The 23,273-nt window shown below is 39.4% G+C and overlaps 1 protein-coding gene across 1 annotated transcript in view; it reads left to right on the top strand.

Moving 5' to 3' along the window:
• The window catches only part of SPG11 (SPG11, spatacsin vesicle trafficking associated), a 91,110-nt gene that overhangs the window by 44,088 nt on the left and 23,749 nt on the right, over positions 1 to 23,273 (top strand). The window contains 8 exon segments of the mRNA XM_023757599.1: positions 1,656 to 1,722; positions 5,713 to 5,878; positions 8,019 to 8,224; positions 8,486 to 8,594; positions 12,978 to 13,137; positions 14,768 to 15,040; positions 15,669 to 15,869; positions 16,961 to 17,068. Coding sequence (XP_023613367.1) covers positions 1,656 to 1,722; positions 5,713 to 5,878; positions 8,019 to 8,224; positions 8,486 to 8,594; positions 12,978 to 13,137; positions 14,768 to 15,040; positions 15,669 to 15,869; positions 16,961 to 17,068 — 1,290 coding nt within the window.

Here is a 23,273-nt window from a genome sequence, read left to right as displayed (position 1 = left end):
TGTCCAGAAAGATAAGATTTTTAGTTGCCCTGGAGAAGGGAAGCAGACTGCCTGTGAAGTCCTTTCATATAATTTTGTTTACTTACTTTAGAATCAATTAACTCCCCCCTCCCATCCCCCTTTAAGAGGCCTAGGTGGGAGAGGGCCACTGCCCCTAGGAGGGAAGGCAGGGTCCCTGTTAAGGCATTCCTGAGGCTCTCATGGAAGTTAATAATGAAGAAAAGATGGTTAGCAAACAGTCAGCCTCAAGATTAGTTTCCTTTTGTGGAGATTCCTTTAAAATAATCATTTTCCCAATTGGTTTAATAATCAAATTCATTTTGTTCTAAATGAATATAGAAAATAGTTATGTGGGTGTCACTGATTTCAAGGAAATCTTGTTCTATCAGGTAAATTGGGGCAGATTTGATTATCAAAAATTTATATTATACATAACATTCCCTAGTTGGCAGGGAACAGGTTCTGATATCAAAACAGGCCTTGGTTGATTAGATACCCCTACCATTTGTACAGAAGCTTTACTCGGAGGGAAAAAGCAACCTCCTTGGGTGTGGTTAAGAACAGATAAAGTAGCCCCAGTATCTACAAGGGTCTTAGTCATTTCCCTTCTTTCAGTTTCTCCTAAACAAGTAGTAAGAAGGGGAAACACCCTCTCATAGTCCTTGGAGCAAGCCTATGCTTGCTTCTTTTCTCTTTCTGAATCCCATTTCAGTTTTCTATATCCCTTCTTAAGGTGATCTGGCTTTTTGCAATAAACAGGAGTTTCCCAGCAGTTCTTAATTAGTAATTCTGTTGCTTTGCTCCACAAATCAGTAGATATATTGATTGAAATAGATCAGTATAGTCATGATCACATGTTCTAACAGTTAAATTCCTTTGTGAACCCATCAGGGTTTTGGAGAAAGTCATGGAAATCTTTAGGTAAATTCCTTAATTCTGTACAATCACTGGTTTTCCTCTGCCTGAGACTGGCTTTTCTGGTTTTCTGAGTGTCCCCTAGGTCAGTAGAGCGCTGCATAGGGAGCTGAGGTGGAGGAGGTAAGAAGAGAAAGAAGAGGGAGGAGGAAAGGAGAGTTAAGTCCAGACAGTGAAGTAAAGGGTACAGCAGGGCAGTTGGAGAAGAGGGAAAAGTAGGGCATTGGCATTGAGCAGCTTCAGGAGCCTTCCTTAGTTCAGAGTTAGGCTCTACAAGTTCTTATTAACATCCTGTGGAGATGAGAATTTATCTGTGCTCCTCCCAGAAGCTTCTAATTTCCAATCAAGATGAGTTTCCCATTCATTCAGTTTAATTTTAGAGGTGGCTTTTTTTAATTTTGCATGCAAAAATTTGATTTAGGTGTCAAAAGAGTTTCATTTTGGCCATCTTAAGTTGATATCACTTCTAGTTAAATCTTCCCATTTCTATAAGTGCTTGCAAGTAAAAGTTTCCTATTTATTGGATATCTACAGAAGTATTAATGGGGACTGGGAGTTGCAGGCCTTGAAAGCACAATTTCCCATGTTAATTTTAGTTTTATTTTGGGATCTGCAGAGTCTGAACAAATTTTTAGGGATATTGTGTAGTTGGTTGAAGTGTGCTGCTTATGGGTTGAGCTCCAAAGGGCTGTTAGAATCAAATAACTTTTAACTCTGATTTAACTTTTCCCCTTTTACAGTCATTATTGCCTTTTGATCCCAGCAGATTGTTTGGCTGGCAGTCTGCCAACACACTGGCTATAGGAGGTAAGTCATTATGGGTACTTCTTGCTTTGGAAGCATTTCAACAATGTTGATCTATAGGAGAAGTTGATTTATGTAAAAGCCAACCCAGTTTTTTTTTTTTTTACTGCTTTCTACTTTAAAAATAAAGGTATATTCCAGTGAATTAAAAACATATTGTATTAGGTCACTAGTGCTGTACTTGCTAGGAAATATAGTATGTATTTATCTGCTTACATCACTTCTTTTCCAAAAATCCCTTTGTTAGCAGTATCTATACTAATAAAAGGGTAATATGCTAATTAGACTGGATGTCTTCCGGACAAAGCCATGGTGGCAGGGGCCAAGGCAGAGGCAGTTAGGGGCAGTCAGGCTGGCAGGGGAGGGCAGTTAGGGCAGTTAGACCAGCAGGGGAGGGCAGTTAGGGGAGGCCAGGCCGGCAGGGGAGGGCAGTTAGGGGTGATCAGGCCAGCAAGGGAGCAGTTAGGGAGCCTCCAGGCTGGCAGGGGAGCAGTAGGTGGCGATCAGGCCAGCAGGGGAGCAGTTAGGGACATTAGGCTGGCAGGCAGAGGCGGTTAGGGGCAATCAGGCAGGCAGGCAAGTGAGTGGTTAGGAGCCAGCGGTCCCTGTGGGATCGGGCCTAAACCAGCAGTCGGACATCCCCGAGGGGCTCCAGATTGGAGAGGGTGTAGGCTGGGCTAAGGTACCCCCTCCCCCCTCCCCGTGCACGAATTTTGTGCAGCGGACCTCTAGTAGTATTATAAAGGTTAAGAGTGTAAGTGTTGGTATTAGGTAAATCCTAGCTCTACCATGTAATAGTTGTAGGACCTTGGGCAAGGACCTTAAATTCCATATAAAATAAGTTTAATAATAGTGCCCACCTCACATGTTACATTGAGAATGAAAGGAGACAATGAAAGGCACTTAACAACCTCTCACAGTTCCTGACACAGTTACTAACACAGTCAGCACCAGTTACACACACATTGTCTTCCTCTCTAGATTACAAGAATTTCTGTTTTGTTTCTGTGTGTGTGTGTGTGTGTGTGTGCGCGCATGCGCGCGCGCCTTTTTAAAAGTATAGTTAACATACATATGCTATTCTTAAACACTGCTTTTTCTATCTTTTTAATTATTAAATTTAGCGTTAGCCTTTAATATCATGTAACCTGTGGTGTCTCTGCCTAAATGACTCTAAAGTTGGCTTCAAATTACTACTTAGAGTACTTAGCACATAATATACAACCTGTGACTCTTTATTGACATACATAAAAATGAATTTTCTAATGTGTCAGTTTTATAAGTTCACATTTTAATATATTGAATTTACCTAGTGTCCAGAGCCCATTACAGGCCTATAATAGATGTTCAATAAATATTTATTGAGTGCTGAAAAAGTAGTGCTTATTGTATTTTCAAATGAAAACCCGTGTTTTAATCTCAGTAAAGTTACTAGAGACTAGACAGAACCCCTGTCCTGTTCTTCTACCTCCACCTCCATCTTGTAGCCAGGGTCTTGGTCTCCCTCTTGGAGATCGAGCATTCTAGTAGGTACACAGTAGAGAAAAAGGACATTGAAGGCATGTTCCCTGCCGGGTTTTTAGACATTTAAAACTTCTTGAGCAACTAAAGCACAATGTAAATGAAACAATTATGAAGACAATAATACAGATTTATAAAATTGGAGAGCTATATTTAGTTAAAGTGTTTACTAACTTTTTCACATGGTTTTACCACTGAAAGGGGATATAAAGCGACTGCATGTTGACTTTGTTTCCATGGCAAGCCAGAGAAAATTTTCCATTTGGGTAGAATTTTCTCTTACACACAATCTCCAACACTATCACCCAACTGCCAAAAAATCAGGGTCTTATTTTAATAAAAAACTTAAGTTTACTCATTTGGCACCTGGAAGTACCATATACTTGACATGTACTCAGTAAATATTTAAAAAATGAATGAATAGTTTTATGTGAAATTATAAGTGACCAAAGTTACTCTGCTCTCACAAAGCATACAGATAATGCATGTGACTACTTTTTAATCGCAAAGAGGATGTACTTTTAAGTAATAGTTTTGTAAGATGATGAGACACCATTAAGATCTTTGTCTTCTTTTGTGGGAGCCAAGTCACAATATAAGAAGTCTTTATAATTCCATGGGAGGATAAAACTTTATTTCAGAAATAAGCTTTGAACTTTGAAAATGAGAATACATACACTGTTTTCCAGAATTGGTTTCTTTTTTTTTTTTTTTTTTTATTTTTCGCTAAAAGTATTACAAAGGGTATTACATAAGTGTCCTTTTTTCCCCCCCGCCCTTGACAAGCCCCTGCCCTCCCTTACCCCCCAGTGTCTTATGTCCATTAGATATGGTTATCAGAATTGGTTTCTTAACAGTTCGGAATGTTAGCTCACCTTTTAAAAAATCTACACTAATAATAAAGATGCAAATTGACTGTATCTTTGTGACACCCACCAGCCCATCAGGAGTGACTATGCAAATTAACCCAACAAAGATGGGTTAATTTGCATAGGCAAGCACCCAGCAGCCAGGGGTGGGGCGGGATGCTTGCATCGTCGCCATGGCAACAATGCAGGTGTTCCACATTGCCCCAGCCGCTCCGGGCCTCTGAGCAGCATGGGAAGGTGGAAAGGTGGCTCTGGCCAGAGCGAAGGCGGTGCTGGCAGCCAGGGGAAGGAAGGCCCATTGTTTTGTTTTGTTTTTCTTTCTTTCTTTTTTTTTTTTTAAATATATTTCTTTATTGATTTCAGAGAGGAAGGGAGACAGAGAGAGAGAGAGAAACATCAATGATGAGAGAGAATCATCGATCGGCTGCCTCCTGCATACTCCCCACTGGGGATCAAGACCGCAACCCAGGCATGTGCCCTTCACCAGAATCGAACCTGGGACCCTTCAATCCACAGGCTGACGCTCTATCCACTGAGCCAAGCCGGCTAGGGCAGGAAGACCCATTCTTGCACGAATCTTCGTCCATCAGGCCTCTAGTAGATAATAAATGTTTAAGAGACAAATATTAGGGCTTGACAGGAGTGGTTATTGCATACTAACTTCTCACATCCAAGTATCTTCTGACTTTAAATTTCTCTGAAAAGAGAGAAAAAAACTTCTTGGCTATTTATTTTCATGGGCACAGAGGAACTATATTTTTTAAGATTCATCTTTTTTTATATATTTTTTTTATTGATTTTAAAGAGGAAGGGAGAGGGATAGAGAGAGATGGAAACATCAATGATGAGAGAGAATCATTGATCAGCTGCCTCCTGCAAGCCGCCTACTGGGGATCGAGCCCACAACCCAGGCATGTGCCCTTGGCCGGAATCAAACCTGGGACCCTTCAGTCCGCAGGCCGACGCTCTATCCACTGAACCAAACTGACTAGGGCTGGAAATTTAAACTGAGTCATTCTGCTGGAAAGATGGTACCAACATGTAGATAATAATAAGGTGCTTTGTGCATACAACATCAGAAAATACAGCTAGTGATAAGGAGAGTAGAGGAGGGTATTAATATGGAGAAAAATATGTTCTTCTCAAGGTATTTATTAGCATGGTACAGTGACCTGGCCTTGGTGAATAGAGAACACATAAATATATTAGGTAGAGATTTTATTGCATAATGAGCTTCATGAATGAATTAAAAGTTTTTGCAGATCTTTGGCAGAGATTTTGTAGTCCAAAGGTTATTGCTATTGTGAAGTTAGATATAGAATTAAAATATATAAAATTATAAGTAAGTTCCATGGGGGAAAAGCACAATTTATAAGTTTTCATGCAGCTTCTCAGATACACATTTTTGCGTAAAATGAGGGCCATCTCTCCACATTAAAATAAAACTATTACATTTTGGTGGTTCAAAGTGACACATAATGGTACAAAGTGATTATAGCAACCGGTTTTCTTTTACCATTGTAGACTTAAGTTTTCCATGTACAGATCTGCAGTTAATCATGATGAGGTGTAGGGCATTAATATCACTTCACTTTTCCCCCAGATGTATCGAGTCATCTCCCACATTTCTCTAGCCCTGATCTGGTTAATAAATATGCTATAGTGGAACGTCTGAATTTTGCTTATTATTTATATCACGGACGGCCATCATTTGCATTTGGTACTTTTCTGGTCCAGGAATTAACTAAGAGCAAGACCCCCAAGCAGCTGTGAGTAAAGTATAATTTATGCTGTTAATAAAAGGTATATCTGTGTATTTTACCTGTACATTTAAAAAATGTACTGGAAACACGTATAAGAGTTAACAGTGATTCTATTTGGATGGTGATTTTTTTTTTCCATTTGTGTTTTTCTGTGTAGCCTCAGTTTTTGGCATTTAGTGTGTGTTACTTTTGTTAATAGAAAAAAAAAGATAAAAAGCATATATATATGTGTGTGTATATATATATTATATATATATATATGTGTATATATATATATTTTTTTTAATATTTTTAATTGATTTTTTTTAGAGATAGAGGAAAGGAGAGGGATAGAGAGAGAGAATCATCGATGAGAGAGGAACATCATCGATTGGCTTACCTCTTACAAGGCCCCCACCAGGGATCGAGCCCATAATCTGGGCCTGTGCCCTGACCGGGAATTGAACCAGTGGCCTCTTGGTTCCTGGACTGGCGCTCAACTGCTGAGCCACACCGGTTCGGGGGAAACAAAAAAAGATTTTAAATAACTTTTAAAATCATATTTTAAAAAAATGATCCAGGAGCTTGCCAAATGTTAGCCATTATGCTAAAGAGAGAGTTCTATAATGAGATGTGAATTCTGTATTTAAGATCTTTGTTAGGTTTGCTTTATTGGTTTGTTTTATAATTAACAAAGTAATGCATTTTATTGGTAAAATATTCAAGTAGCTCAGAAGGGTGAAAAATGAAATATAGAAGTCCCTCTAGGGGGGTCAATGGGGGGAAAAGAGGGGGGAGGACATCTGTAATACTTTCAACAATAAAGATAAATTTTTTAAAAAGTCCCTGAGTCTTCTAGCCTCATTCTACATAGTAAATTCTTGTGTGTCTTTCCTCAAAAATTTTCTATACATTTAAAAGTACATATGAGTCCTTTAAAATGTATGTGCTTTATGACATCAAACTTTAAGTGGCATTAATTTTCTTGGTAGTTTGTGTACATGTAATTGACAAGATCACAAGTTGGCAGTCTTTTGGAAATTCTACTCCCTGTTCCCTAGATGAAATTGGAAGCAGAATAATTTAGACTGAGTAGGTGTTTTAGGAGAAGGTAAAATACGGGGCGTTCAAAAAATATATATATGTACTTTAAATGATTATAAAGTCAGTCTTATTAGCATACAGTTCATTTTCAAAATGTAAAAGAATCTACATAAATGAATAATTTGGGGGGGTCAATGCCTGTTTTTAAACTGATACCTGATCTGGTCCAGGCCCTGCTGAAAACGCAAAGCAACAGAATTGAAAACATCAAGAACCATTTCATTTGGTATTTGTGCACCCTCAATTCATTGACTGTTGCAGATTTTATACCATAAACTTTATCTTTTATGTACCCCTATAAAACAAATCTAGTGGCACTTTACAATATATTTCCTTTGTTCAAAGCTTAGTCTGGCTCCACCCATTTTTTCAAATCAGTTAAACCTGAAAAGGAGTGAAAGTCAAGTGAGTTATAAGCTGTTAAAGTGTGTATACATTTTTTGGAAACATCCAATATAAAGAAATGGGGGGGGGGGGTAAAAAGGCAACCACAGAAGAATTGCTTGTTCTCTTAGAGCAGCGGTTCTCAACCTGTGGGTCGCGACCCCTTTGGGGGTCGAACGACCCTTTCACAGGGGTCGCCTAAGACCATCCTGCATATCAGATATTTACATTACGATTCATAACAGTAGTAACATTACAGTTATGAAGTAGTAACGAAAATAATTTTATGGTTGGGTCACAGCATGAGGAACTGTATTTAAAGGACCAGAAGGTTGAGAACCACTGTCTTAGAGGAAGGCATATGGAACAGTATTCAACAACAGGAAATAAAAAGGTTTGTGAGTTGCAATCCCAGCCTCTTTTTCAGCAAGCTTTTGTTGTCCCAATGTGTGTTTGCCTAGTCTTTCTTCCAGTACCTCAGGTGTTTTCACCAATCCCCCAGACCTTATCTTCCTACTCCTCCAACCTACAGAACCTAAATAAATGTGAGCAAAGGTCACAAAAAGGGAATGGGGAGGAAGCCAAAAATCACATTCGTCTGACACTCCATGTATCACTGATCTGTTTTTCCTGATGATGAGATAGTTTCATGTGCTGATGTGATTTTGCTTTCTTTCAGGATCCAGCAAGTAGGCAATGAAGCCTATGTTTTAGGCCTCTCTTCCTTCCACATACCTTCAATAGGAGCTGCCTGTGTTTGTTTCTTAGAATTGCTTGGGCTCGACAGCCTCAGGCTCAGAGTTGATATGAAAGTGGCCAATATAATTCTGAGCTACAAGTGTGCAAATGAAGACGCTCAGTACAGCTTTATCAGAGAGTCTCTAGGTACAGCACCTTTCTTTCTGTGGGTTGGTTTGTTTAAAGGACATTGGATGAATTAGGTCTAAGGCACTGAATTGTGAGTTGTTGGGGAAGAAACAGTTACCTTCCCGTTTCATCCCTTTCCTTCAGTGCTTGTTCTTTGCCTCACTTTGTTGGGCCCTTTAATTGGATACTGAAATGGCTCTGGACTATACTTTTCAAACAGAAATGCCCAGTTCCTTAACACTTTCTCTTGATCAAATTGGTTGTGTGTATTTCTTATAGCTGAAAAGCTGTCTAAACTGGCTGGGGGTGAAAAAGCAACCACAGAAGAATTGCTTGTTCTCTTAGAGGAAGCCATATGGAACAGTATTCAACAACAGGAAATAAAAAGGTTTGTGAGTTGCAATCCCAGCCTCTTTTCCAGCAAGTTTTATTGTCTCAGTGTGTGTTTGCCTAGTCTTTCCACCAATACCTCAGATGTTTTCACCAACCCCCCAGACCTTATCTTCTTATTTCTCCAACATACAGCAGATACTCAGTAAATGGATATTGGTTTTAATCACATCTTACCATCAGTAAAAGGAGGGTGAAGATAATGATTCCCTCTTTTTTTTTTCTTTCAGTTTTTTTTTTATTTCAAGAAAAATGATTTTAAATATAATGTTACATGCAGTAAACCTTAATATTTCAAGAAAAATGATCTTAAATATAATAATGTTACATGCAATAAACATTAATATCTCAAGAAAAACGATTTTAAATATGACAATGTTAAATGCAATAAACAATTCAAGAAAAATGATCTTACATATAATATTACATGCAATAAACATTAATATTTCAAGAATAAAAGGATTTTAATTATAATAATATTACCAAAACTGTACTAACATAGTATATCACAAAAGTAGTAGGAAATATTAAAAATCTGCAAATAACAGGATTGCTTATATTATATACTAGAATATTCCCCCCCCCCCGTGTCTCTATTTTTGTTCATCAGTTTATGTTGTTCATTATATTCCAAAAATGAGTGAGATCATATGATATATGATATTTATCTTTCTCTGACTGACTTATTTCGCTTAGCATGATGCTTTTAAAGTCTATTTTGTCGGATATGAATATTGCTACTCCAGCTTTTTTTTTCTTTTCTATTTGCATGAAAAAATTTTTTCCATCCCTTCACTTTCATCCTCTGTGTGCCTTTTGTTTTGAGATGGGTCTCTCGTAGACAGCATATAGTTGGGTCATGTTTTTGTATCTATTCAGCTACCCTACTCCTTTTGACTGGGGCGTTTAATCCATTTACATTTAGGGTTATCATTGAGGGGTACTTATTTATAGCCATTTTAATTCTGTATGGCTAGGTTTCTCTCTTTCTTCTTCTCAGCAATCCCTTACAGCAATTCCTTTAGCATTTCTTGTAATGCTGGCTTGGTGGTGATGAACTCCTTTAGCCTTTTTTTTTGTCGGGGAAGCTCTTTATTTGACCGTCTATTTTGAATGATAACCTTGCTGGATATAGTAATCTTGGTCTCAGATCCTTGCTTTCCATTACTTTGAGTACTTCATGCCATTCCCTTCTGGCCTATAGAGTTTCTGATGAGAAATCAGGTGTCAGCCTTATGGGAACTCGTTTGTAGGTAACAGTTTTCTTTTCTCTTGCTGCCTTTAAGATTCTCTCTTTGTCTTTAATTTTTGGCATTTTAATTATGATGTATCTGGGCATGGGTCTATTTGGATTCTTCTTGTTTGGGGTTCTCTGTGCCTCCTGAACTTGTGTGACTTTTTCCTTTACCAGGTTAGGGAAGTTTTTTACCATTATTTCTTCAAACACCTTCTTCTATTCCTTTCTTTCTGCCTCTTCTGGCACACATACTATTCTAATATTGTTACATTTCACCACATTGTCCCACAGCTCCCTTAAGCTGTCCTCCTGTTTTTTAATTGTTTGTCCTTTTTGGTTCTCTAATTGAGTGATAATTTCAACTCTGTCTCTATCACTGATCAATCTCGCTCCCTTCCCCTAATCTGCTGTGTATTCCTTCCAGTGTGTTCTTTATTTGTGTTATGTCATTCTTTATCTCAGACTGTTCTTTTTTCATAGTTACTATATCTTTTTTCATACTGTTGAGCATTTTTAACATCATTACTCTGAACTCTGTTTCAGATAAATTTCTTGTCTCTGCTTCATTTATCTCTTCTGGAGAATTCGCTAATGCTTTCATTTGGGGGTTCCTTTGTTTCCTCATTTTGGTTGTCTGTTTGGGTTTGTGACTATGTATTAGGTAGATCCTCTACACCTCTCAATCTCTAGTGCAGGACAGTATTAAAGGCTGTTTCTGACTAATTGGATCAGGCAAAGACTCAAAGCCTCTAGAAACCGCCTCTGTCTACAGACTAATAGGATTCCAACTTGAATTGCCCCCAGGCAATCATCCTCAGGTGTGGTGAGAGTTTTTTCAACAGGGTGGGGCAGTTGCTTCTGCCCGGGGGCTAATTGTTACTTTTAATCTCTTAAGTCAGTGGTTGGCAAACCGTGGCTTGCGAGCCACATGCGGCTCTTTGGCCCCTTGAGTGTGGCTCTTCCACAAAATACCACGTGCAGGTGTGCACGTACAGTGCAATTGAAACTTCGTGGCCCATGCGCAGAAGTCAGTTTTCGGCTTGGGCGAGTCTATTTTGAAGGAGTGGCGTTTGAAGAAGTGGGGGGTGTCGGTTGGTCAGGCGACGGGAGACACAGAGCAGGCCGTGGGATACGCAGCGCGGGGGAGGCGCGTGCAATTCATGCACGAGTTGAGTGTGGATGGGAGAATTGGAAGGGATCAACCTCAGCGAACGTACCTCAATCAGCTTGATGATGTTTTTAGCAAAGGCCAGCTTAGGAGTACCCTAAGTAAGTTAATAACAATGTACCTACCTATATAGTTTAAGTTGAAAAAATTTAACTCTCAAAAGAAATTTCAATCGTTGTACTGTTGATATTTGGCTCTGTTGACTAATGAGTTTGCCGACCACTGTCTTAAGTAGACTCAGGGCAAGGTGTTTTCCAATAGGATGTGTCGACTGTCTTCCCCCCAGGCAAGGTAGATGTCTGTGTGGGAAAGATGTCCTCTGCTGTGTGAGGGAATGACTCAGCCCAGGAAACTTGGGGTGTCTGCCTTCTGAGCTCTACCCCCCAAGACCCCAGTCCTGGGTTCTGTTCTCATAGCTCCAGTCCACTTCACCCTCCCTCTGTCAGAGTACAAGGTGGGTGGCTCCACAGGGAATTTTTGTGTGTTGGCCCTTTAAGAGGGTGCCCGAACTTTCAGCTGCCACTCCCTGGCAGACAGCACCCCACTGCTTTTCACAGCCAGATGTTATGTGGGTACCCTCCTCATTTTGGTGCTCTCTGCTGGGGAGCCCAGCTTTGGGATTAGATCCCAGAGCTCTCAGTGGCTCCCCCCACAGCTGAGATAACTTTCCAGGACTTCAGTTGCCGTCTGTGGGTGTCCGGCCAGCCCTTTCACACCTCCACCCCTCCTACCAGTCTCTATGTGGTCTCCATCTTCAGTCTTTGGGTATCAGGGTTCTCTCCTGTGAGTTTTCCGTTGATTATTCAGGAAGCCTTTCCGTATTTCACTTGTAATTCCAGCTTGTTCCTGGGAGCATGTCCATGCAGCATCCTCCTACTCTGCCACCATTTTTAATCTTGTCATGATTCCCTCTTAAGAGATGGAGTTTCCAAGAGATGGAGAGGAGCTTTACCCCCTCCACTGCCCTACTGGTCAGGAAGTCTATTCAATTTTACATGTTGAAATCATTTCAGAACATGTGGGGTGGATATCAGAAAATTTGACTCTGATATCGTTAATGTTTTCTTGCTGATATGTCAGTTGATACTGGAATTTGAGGTGATCATCTATCCACAAAAGCTCCTCTCCTTTTACAGAGTGGGGCAGAAGCAGGTTTACAATTATGAGTGTGAAACAGTTTATCCTTGAATTTTATTGTATTATTTTCCATATGAACAACTATAAACCTACTTTTGCCCCACCCTGTATGTTCTTACTATCCGTCCTGTGTGCTATACACTGGGGCTGACCCAGCCACCCCAGACCATGGGTACCTACCATTCTCCTGAAACACCTATCACTGATTCTGTTCTCAACAGCTTCCTACTTTCAGCAGGAACAGGTATCCTCCCCTTAGTGAGGAAGTCCAGGCCCCTATCAGGGCTCTGATTCTCTGAAGTGAGTCATGAAAGATAATTAAGCACTCAGAAGATTTCTTGAGTGACTGTTCTCTCACTTTTCCTAAAGATTGTACATAGCTAGTTTGATAGATACTTGGTTGATAAAAGGAATGAATTGTACCAGCATGCTAAGAAAGCTATTGTGTGTTAACAGTTCTTTTTTGTTTCTTTCAAAACAATCTAATAAATATTTGGTATTTTTTGAAAAGCTTTTATTTTTTAAAATATGTTTTTATTGATTTCAGAGAGGAAGGAAGAGGGAGATAGAAACATCAATGAAAGAGAATCATTGATCAGCTACCTCCTGCATGCCCCCTACTGGGGATCAAGCCCACAATCTGGGCATGTACCCTGACCAGGAATTGAACCTCGACCTCCTGGTTCATTGGTCAACACTCAACCACTGAACTACACCAGCTGAGCTTGAAAAGCTTTTTAGAGAATATACTGTAGTTAAATTCATTTAATTTTTCAGTTTAAAACTAAAGCAGTATTTTAACAAGTTTTTCTCTCTACCACTCCCACCCCCAATTACAGGTTATACAGCGAATCTAGCATCCAGTGGGCATTGGTGGTACAGTTCTGCAGGCTCCACAATATAAAACTGAGCACGTCTTACCTTAGAGAATGTGCCAAAGCAAATGATTGGTTACAGTTCATTATTCACAGCCAGCTCCATAATTACCACCCAGATGAGGTAAGCCACTGATTGTTGCTAGTTATGCAAGAGGATATTGGAACACTTCGTAGAGTGAAAATATTGTCCTTTCTGTTGTGAACACATAGGCTTTTTTTTTTTTTTTTAATATATGATACTATTATTTTTACTAAAATTTCAGTGGGTTGGCTTCAGACAAAGGACTAGTTATTATTACTAAAGAGATGAAGGAAGAACTTTGTGACTCCAGATTGCAAATGGAAATTCACTCAAAAGCAGCAAACAACTTTGTATAATTATATGGTCACCTCTGACAAGGTTCAGGTTGAGAAAGAACAATTTTGCTTATGCTTTTTTCTAAGATTTTCAGCTCCAGCTGAAATTGAGACTTGGTTATCTGCCTTGTGCATTGTTGGTGGCATTGCAAATTGGTGTGGCCCCTACGGAAAACAGTATAGAGGTTACTCAAAAAATTAAAAATAGAACTGTCTTATGAACCAACAATTCCACTTCTGGGTATTTATCCTAAGAAATCTCAAACAAAATTCAAAAAGATATATGCACCCCTTTGTTCAATGCAGCATTATTTACAATAGCCAAGATATGGAAACAATCCAATCCCATCAATAGACAATTGAATAAAAGGATGTGGCACACCCGGTTGTTGTGCCTCAGTGGTTGAGTATCAACCTAAGAACCAGGAGGTCACGGTTCAAATCCTGGTCAGGGCACATGCCCAGGTTGTGGGTTTGATCCCCAGTGTGGAGTGTACAGGAGGCAGCTGATCAATGATTCTCTCTCATCATTGATTTCTATCTCTCTCTCCCTCTTCCTTCCTCTCTGATATCAATAAAAATATATTTTAAGAAAAAAAGATGTGACACATATATACAGTGGAATATTACTCAGCCATAAAAAGAATATCTTACCATTTTAGACAACATGGATGGACCAAGGGGTAATTATGCTAAGTGAAATAAATCAGACAGAGAAAGACAAATACTATATGATTTCCCTTATATGTGATACTAAAGAACAAAATAAATAAAACAGAAATGGACTCATAGAGACAGAGAACAAACTGAGGGTTGCCAGATGGGTAGGGTTTGGGAACTGGGTGAAAAAGGTGAAAGGATTAAGAAGTGCAGATTGGTAGCTACAAAATAGTCATGGAGATGTAAAGCATATCCTAGGGAATATAGTAAATAATATTGTAGTAACTACGTATGGTGCCAGGTGGGAACTATTTATTGGGGGGTCACTTCATAAAGTATATGATTGTCTAACCACTATGCTGTACAACTGAAACTAATCCTATATAATAAAAGCCTAATATGGAAATCGACCAAATGGCAGAACAACCGGCTGAATGACCGGTCGCTATGATGTGCACTGACCACCAGGGGGCAGACGCTCAATGCAGGAGCTTCCTGCAAGCTCGCAGGCCCCAGGCCAGCCAAGGCAGGTGCCAGTGGGGGCTCCCCATCCCCCGATCACCCTGCTGGTCTCCCCACAGATTGGCCCTGATCACTGGCCAGGTCTAGGGACCCTACCTGTGCATGAATTTCATGCACCGGGCCTCTAGTATAAAATAATATTGAATGTCAACTATAATTGAGAAATAAAAATAACTTGGTTGTCTGTTTTAATCATCTAATGTGTTTTCCAGGTGAAATCTCTTCTCCAGTATTTCAGCCCTGTCCTTCAAGACCACTTAAGGCTAGCTTTTGAGAACTTGCCCTCAGTGTCCAACTCCAGAATGGATAGTGATCAAGTCTGCAACAAGTCCCCCCAGGAACTCCAGAAAAGCAAAGAAGAGAGAACTGATTTCTTCGAAATTCTGCTCCGGTGCTCAGAGGAGCCAAACTCCTGGTGCTGGCTCCTGGCTGAAGCAGTGAAACAACAGGCCCCTATTCTTAGTGTCCTAGCCTCATGTCTGCAGGTGAGAATCATGAGAAGCCTAAATTAAGGAACCAGAGAGTAATAGAAGAAGTGGGGAGGGACAGGAAAGGCTGATAATCAGAGGGTGTGGGGGGAATGATGATATTGAGGCTCTAGCTGCTAGAGCCTAGCATGTTTTCAAGGTCACTGCAACTCTTTATGCTTCTCCAGCGTGGCCATCCAGCGCACTTCTTTGTGCCTTGACATATAATAGCTTAAGTGGTCAGAGCCTTGGTTCCTGGTTGGCAGTCACAGAGAAGGATGCTTTGGTGGACTGACCACCACTGCCTCTGAGCAGGGAAGAAGGATACTCCAGACAGTCCCTTGGTCAGGAGTTCTGTGTGTTTTCTTATACTTAGTACTTCCCTGACTTTCACATATATCCTCTCAGTCTCTTGGCCTTTTCACCTGCCATACCCTACAGGATGGCTTATAAAAGTCCCTTGGTTGTTCATTAGAGTTTATTTCACCTTTGAAGGATTTTCAAGCCATTTTAACCAATTTAGTGAGGTGATTTTTCCTGAACAGGAAGTAGCCATCTGTAGTTGTAGCATTGCTGGAAACTTCCTCTGTCAGATAATCCAAGCCCAGTTGTTATTTTATTTTGAAAAATTTTTATTCAATGGTAGGATGCCAGTGCTATTTCTTGTCTCTGTGTTTGGATCATCGCTTCTGTGGAGGACAGTATTGCAGCTGAAGCAATGGGACACATTCAGGACTCATTGGAGGGCCATACATGGGACCTTGAGGACTTCTCAGTCATCTGGAGAACATTATTAACAAGGCAGAAGAGCAAAACTCTCATCAGAGGATTCCAGCTTTTCTTTAAGGTATTTATTTATTTATTTAAATATGCTTTTATTGATTTCAGAGAGAGGAAGGAAGAGAGGGATAGAAATATCAATGATGAGAGAGAATCATTGATCTGCTGCTTCCTGCATGCCCCCTACTGGGGATAAACCTGCAATCCAGGCATGTGCCCTGACTGGGAATCAAACTGTGACCTCTTGCTTCATGGGTCAACATTCAACCACTGAGCCACACCAGCCGGGCCTAAATCTATTTTGTAGCCCATAACAAATAATGATAATAGAACTACCATTTATTTAGCAGAGTGCTTTCTATACATTATTTTAGTCAATTCACACAATAACCCCCAAAAGGTAATATTGTGTTAGGATATTATGAAGTGGTCTTATCCTCATTTTACAGAGTAATAAACCAAGGCTTACAGAACTTAAGTAACATGCGCAGGATCTCACAGTAATTTAGTGAGCAGAGTACTTACAGTTCAGATCCATACTTTCTAATTCCCTGACTCCTGTGCCTGACTGGAAAGCTCCCACTGAAGTGATGGAACTGTATGGATTGATGCCACAGGCAGCAAGCAGTAGGTTGGCAGGGCACTGGAGCCCATTATCAGGGAGTGTATGTAAAGGTTTCCTAGCACCATCTAGTGGACTATGTCCTGCTCTTGTGTGTTGGACCAAGTATAGGATAGACAGAAAATGGACCGACCTTTGAGTAGATGTAACTGCCTTTCTTTTTAACATACGTAATTTAATTCTATGAAGCTGCTATTAATAATATTTGTCTTTTACTTTAACCTTCTCTTATATTGCCATTATTCATGAGAAAATAGTATTAAGTTCAGGATTTTGTCTTTTTTAAAAAAATATGTTTTTATTGACTTTAGAGAGAGGAAGGGAGATGGAGAGAGGAATGGAAACATCAGTGATGATAGAGAGTCATTGATCAGCTGCCTCTTGCACATCCCCTACTGGGGATCGAGCCTGAAACCTGGGCATGTGCCCTTGACTGGAATCGAACCGTGACCTCCTGGTTCATAAGTCCAGGTTCAACCACTGAGCCATGCCAGCCGGGCAGGATTTTGTAATTTCTTTCAAACTCTTCTTCAAAGGATTCCCCATTACTACTGATGTTGGAGATGTATGAACTCTGTATGTTCTTCAAGAATTATAAGGAAGCCAAAGCTAAACTACTGGAGTTCCAGAAGAGCCTTGAAACTGTAAGTTAGAATAATATGTTCTTTCTTACTGATCTGAAATTTGTTAGAGTGGCCTGCTGTCTGCTAGTAGTCGGGATGTGACAGTAGGTGAACAGCTGTTATGTGGTGTAATTCAAATGAAATCATTTGTACTGTGCCAGAGATAGCGAGTCAGGGTAGGAGTGACAGTGGCCTTGCTTATAAATCACCTCAGTTGCCAAGGATGACAGGTTTTATCTAATGTGCTAACTCTGATCAGTATCCTGATGCGGCAGCCAAGCTCAGTGGGAAAGGAATTCATGGTATCTGCTATGGATGCTAGAGAAGAGTATGGTGATACATGGGCCACGTTCTAACAATTCAAGATAGCCTGTTCAAAAGAAATATACCTTAATCCTGCCTGGAGTTTTGGCACTTTTGCCTTCTCTACCACAAAAGAGCTCTATGATAAATAAGACAAAACTATTTACTGATTTTACACAACAAATTTATAACAGTGGAACCTCAGTATAGGCTTTTGCTCTCAATCACATTGGTCTTCACTGTAATGAAGATTATTATTTGAAAATACAGAATCATTCAAATATGCCTGAGTTTTCTAAATCACAGAAAATAGGGACATTAATTTCCTTGGTCTATAACTCTCCATGACTTGGCACCCTAATAGGTATCTTCTTTTGTTATTTGTGGTCAAATATACATAACATTTACCATCTTAGCCATTTTTTAGTGTACAGTTGTATTAAATACATTCTCATTATTGTGTAACCATCACCACCATCCACCTCCAAAATAACTCTTTTCATCTTGTAAAACTGAAGCTATACCCATTAAACAATAACTCTTCATTCTTCCCCTATCCCTAGCCCCGGGCAACCATCATTCTGTTTTCTGTCCTTATGATTTTTACTACTTTAAGTATCTCATAAGTGGAATTGTATAATAGTTGTCTTTTCATCTAGCTTATCTCACTTAGCATAATGTCCTCAGAGTTCATCCATAGCATATGCCAGGATTTCCTTCCTTTTTAATGCTGAATAATATTGCATTGCATGTATATACCACATTTTGCTAGTCCATTCATTCATCGATGGACATTTGGGTTGCTTCCACATTTTAGCTAGTGTGAATAATGCTGTTATGACATGGTATACAGATAGTTCTTTGAGACCCTGCTTTCAATTCTTTTGGGTGTTTACTCAGAAGTAGAATTGCTTGATGATATGGTAATTATACTTTTAATATTTTGAGGAATACCATACTATTTTCCACAGTGACTACCATTTTACATTCCTAACAGTATTACATAAGGGTTCCTATTTCTTTACATCCTCACCAATACTTGGCCTCTGTTTTTTTAATAGTAATCATACTAACGGGTGTGAGGTGGTGTCTCATTGTAGTTTTGATTTGTATTTCCCTAATGATTAGTGATGTTGAGCATCTTTTCATGTGCTTATTCGCCATTTGTGTATCTTCTTTGGAGAAATGTCTATCTAAGCCCTTTACCCATTATTTTTATTGTTGACAGTATGCAGATGTCCCCCATTTTCTTCCCCTTTGCTCCTATCCACCCAGCCCCTTTTTTAAATTGGGTTGGTTTTTTTTATTGTTGAGTTTCAGGAATTCTCTACATATTCTGGGTATTAATCCCACACCAGATATATGATTTGCAAATATTTTCTCCCATTGTGTGAGTTGCTGTTTTGCTCTTTTCATAGTATCTTTTTATACACAAAATTGTTACATTTTCATGAGATCCAATTTGTATATTTTTTCTTTTGTTATCTATGCCTTTGGTGTCATTTCTAAGAAATCATTGCCAAATCCAGTGTTACAAAGGTTTTGTCCTATGTTTTCTTCTAGTTTTATTGTTTTAGGTCTTACATTTAGGTCTTTTGTCCATTTGGAGTTAATTTTTGTATATCTTGTTAGGTAGGTGTTCAACTTTATTTTTTTACATGTGGATAGTCAGTTTTCCCAGCACCATTTGTTGAAAAGACTGTGCTTTCCTCATTGAATTGTCTTGACACCCTTGTCAAAAATCATTTGACCATATATGCAAGGATTTATTTCTGGGCTTTCTTTTCTATTCTATTGGTCTATTCAGGGGTCTTCAAACTACAGCCCACGGGCCACATGCAAATACAAATATTGTATTTGTTCCTGTTTTGTTTTTTTACTTCAAAATAAGATATGTGCAGTGTGCATAGGAATTTGTTCATATATTTTTTTTAAACTATAGTCCAGCCCTCCAACGGTCTGAGGGACAGTGAACTGGCCCCCTGTTTAAAAAGTTTGAGGACCCCTGGTCTATATGTCTGTCTTTATCCCAATGCCACACAATTTTGATTACTGTAGCTTTGTAATACGTTTTAAAATCAGGAAGTATGAGTTTGTTCTTTTTCAAAATTGCTTTGGGCCCTAGCCGGTTTGTCTCAGTGGAATAGAGCGTCCCAGGTTCGATTCTGGTCAAGGACACATGCCCAAGTTGCGGGCTTGATTCCCAATAGGGGTGTGCAGGAGGCAGCTGATCAGTGATTCTCATCATTGATGTTTCTATCTCTATCTCCCTCTCCTTTCCTCTCTAAAATAAAAAATAAAAATTAAAAAAAAGATTGTTTTGGCTCTTTGGGGTCCCTTGGGATTCCATATGATTTTAAGATGGGTTTTTCTGTTTCTGTGAAAGCATCATTGGGATTTTAATAGGGATTGCATTGACTCTGTAGATTGCTTTGGATAATATTTACATTTAGACTTCCATTCCAGGAACATGGTATGTGTTCCCATCTTTTATATCTTTAATTTCTTTCAGCAGCATTTTGTAGTTTCATTGTACAAATCTTTTACCTCCTTGGTTAATTAATGTCTTAAATATTTTATTCTTTTTGATACTGTTAGAAATAGAATTATTTTCATAATTTCCTTTTCAGATTGTTAATTGTTTATAGGAATGAAACTGGTTTTTGTGTGGTGACTTTTTCTCTCCTGTTACTTTGTTGAATTCATTTATTCTGAGTTTTTGTGTGTGGGATCTTTAGAGTTTTCTACATATAAAATTATATCATCTGAATAGAAATAATTTTACTTCTTTTTTTTTTAACTTGGATCACTTCTCCCCCACTCTTCTTCCCCCCCAAATGCTCTGGCTAGAACTTCCAGGACTATGTGGAAAAGAAGAGTTGAAAGTGGAAATCCTTGCCTTGTTCCTGATCTTAGAGCAGTGTTTTCAGTCTTTTGCCATCAAGTATGATGTTCACTGTGGCTTTTCACATATGGATTTTATTATATGGAGGTAGTTTCCTTCTGTTCCTCGTTTGTGGAGTGTTTTTATCATGAAATGGTGTTGAATTTTGTCAGATACTTTTTCTGCATTGAGATGATCATGTGGTGTTTTCTTTTGTCCTATTGATGTGGTATATACATTGATTGATTTTTGTATGTTGAATTATTTTTGCATTCCAGGAATAAATCCTATTTTGTAATGGTGTATAATCTTTTTAATATGCTGCTGAATTCAGTTTATTAGTATTTTTTTGTTGTTAATCCTTACCTGAGGATATGTTTTTTTCATTGATTTTTAAAGAGAGTGGAAGGGAGGGGGAGAGACAAAGAGAGAGAAACATCGATGTGATAAAGACACATTGATTGGTTGCCTCCTCATGTGCTCCCCGACCAGTGCCAGGGATTAAGCCTTTGATGAAGTATGTGCCCTTGACTGGAATCAGACCTGGAACCTTTTTTCTGAGAATCAATGCTCCAACCACAGAGCCAAACGGGCTAAGGCTATTAGTATTTTTTAAATGATTTTTTAAATTGATTTTTAGAGAGAGAGGAAGGGAAAGTGAGGGAAATATCGATGTGAGAGCAAGACATCGGTTAGCTGTCTCCTGCATGCCTCCTACCGGGAATCAAGCCCTCAACCCAGCATATGCTCTGACTAGGAATCAAAGTGGCAACTTTTGGTGCACCGGATGATGCCCAACCTACTGAGCCACACCGGTCAGGGCAGTTTGCTAGTATTTTGTTAAAGATTTTTGCATCAGTGCTCATAAAGGATATCAGTATGTAGTTTTCTTTGTCTTTGGTGTCAACCTTATGTTGGTTTCATAGAATAAGGTAGGCAGTGTTCCCTCCTCTTTAATTTTTTGGAGACGTTTGAGAAGGATTGGTATTAGTACTTTAAATGTGTGATTTGCCAGTAAAGCTATCAGGTCCAGACTTTCCTTTGTTGGGAGATTTTTGATTGATGATTCACTCTCTTTACTAGTCATAAGTCTATTCAGATGATATATTTCTTTGTGATTTAGTTTTGGTAGGTTTTGTGTTTCTGGGAATTTATCAATTTCATCTAGGTTATCCATTTTTGGCATATAATTTTTTCACAGTACTCTCTTATAATCCTTTTTATTGTCTGTAGAATCAGTAGTGATGTCCCTACTTTCATTTCTGATTTTAGTAATTTGAGTCTTCTCTCTTGTTAGAAGTATATTGTTTAATTTCTAAAGTTTTGTGAATTTTCCAGTTTCCTTTTGTTACTGACTTCTAACTTCATCCCACTGTGGTCAGAGAAGATACTTTGTATGATATCTGTCTTTTAAAATCTATTGAGACTTAATTTGTATCCTAATATATGGTCTGTTCTGAAACATTTCATGTGCATTTGAGAAGAATGTGTTTCTTGTCATTGTTTTCTTCTGTCTGGTTATTCTGTCCATTATTGTGAGTGGGGTATTAAAGTCTCCAACAGTTATTGTAGAACTGTCTGTTTCTCCCTTCAGTTTCATCAGGTTTTGCTTCATATATTTGGTGGTCTGTCATTAGGTGTGTACATGTTTATAATTGTCATATTTTCTTGCTGTGTTGAACCTTCTATTTTGTTGTTGTTAATCCTCACCTGAGGACATTTTCCATTGATTTTTAGAGAAAGTTTTTAATTTTAATGAGCTCAGCTTATCAGTTTGAGTTTTACGTTTAGGTCTTCCCAGGTATCTTCTTATTCTTGCCTGACTTCTCCTGCTGCAGCCTTTTGCAAAGGGGCAATGCAGCTGCTCCATCCTTGCCTCAACCCTTTATTCCCATATATTTGTTCCTTTAACCAGTTCCATCATCTGCCTGCTGTAGTTTCTCTTCTTAGGGCAACAAAGGTAAGTAAACCAGAAATAAAGACTAAGAAATCATGTTCTAATTCAAACTAATGAGGCCTGCTACTTGGGGTCATTTTCCTGTTAATATTTTTTATGATTTCCTTGAAATACGATAACTGAGAACCTTCTTAATTGAGAATCTTCTCTAGTGGTATTATAAACTACTAGAGCAGTGGTTCTCAACCTTCCTAATGCTGCGACTCTTTAATATAGTTCCTCATGTTGTGTGACCCCCAATTTCATTGTTACAAATTGAACATAATTAAAGCATAGTGATTAATCACAAAAACAATATGTAATTATATATGTGTTTTCCAATGGTCTTAGGCAACCCCTGCGAAAGGGTCATTCGACCCCCAAAGGGGTCGTGACCCACAGGTTGAGAACTGCTGTACTAGAGGCCTGGTGCATGAAATTTGTGCACAGGGTGTGGGGGTCTCCTTAAACCAGACTCTCTGGGGGCAGGCCCTGGGGATGACACTTCTAAAAACTCCCCACGTGGATCTAGTGAGCAACCACGGTGGAGACCTGAGGCCCACTGCTCCCAGCTCTGCAGAGCATTGAGAGAGATACCAGCCCCAGGACGCCAGATCTGCAGATTTTTTGGCAGAAAACAAAAATCTGGATAATGTGAAATCTCCCAATTTTTCAATGTTAGCTCAAATTTATTCAATTCTATGCAGGTCAAATAAAATATGTCTACAGACCACTAAGGAGGAACCTCTGGGCTGCAAAGGCTCTGAGTTTGAATATCTTAGGCCTGCTCCACCCGCTTGGCCCCGGAGCCCTGGTGTGGATGTGGCTTGGTGCTGTGTCAGGGGGCATCAGGCCTCACGCTTCAACAGGTGAACTGTAGAGGGGACAGAGCCCTCGCAGGTAACTGTTCCCTGGTTCCAGCCAGGTCGTCCTGAGCACGGAACCTACTCTGATCCCACCACCCCACCCCCAGTAGACACTGGGTAGAACCACCAAGCAGGAGAGTGGGGGCAAGTTCCAGCTGGGGAACTTTACCCCCAGCTGCTCACCCCAAGTCCCCTCTTGGGTTATTGCTGGCTTTTTTAAAAAATTATTATTTGGTT

Source organism: Myotis lucifugus, unplaced genomic scaffold (genome assembly GCF_000147115.1).
Source record: "Myotis lucifugus unplaced genomic scaffold, Myoluc2.0 scaffold_109, whole genome shotgun sequence".
NCBI classification, from domain to species: Eukaryota; Metazoa; Chordata; class Mammalia; order Chiroptera; family Vespertilionidae; genus Myotis; species Myotis lucifugus.
The sequence above is the reverse complement of the archived record's forward strand: the minus strand, read 5'-3'. Positions and strand labels throughout refer to the sequence as shown.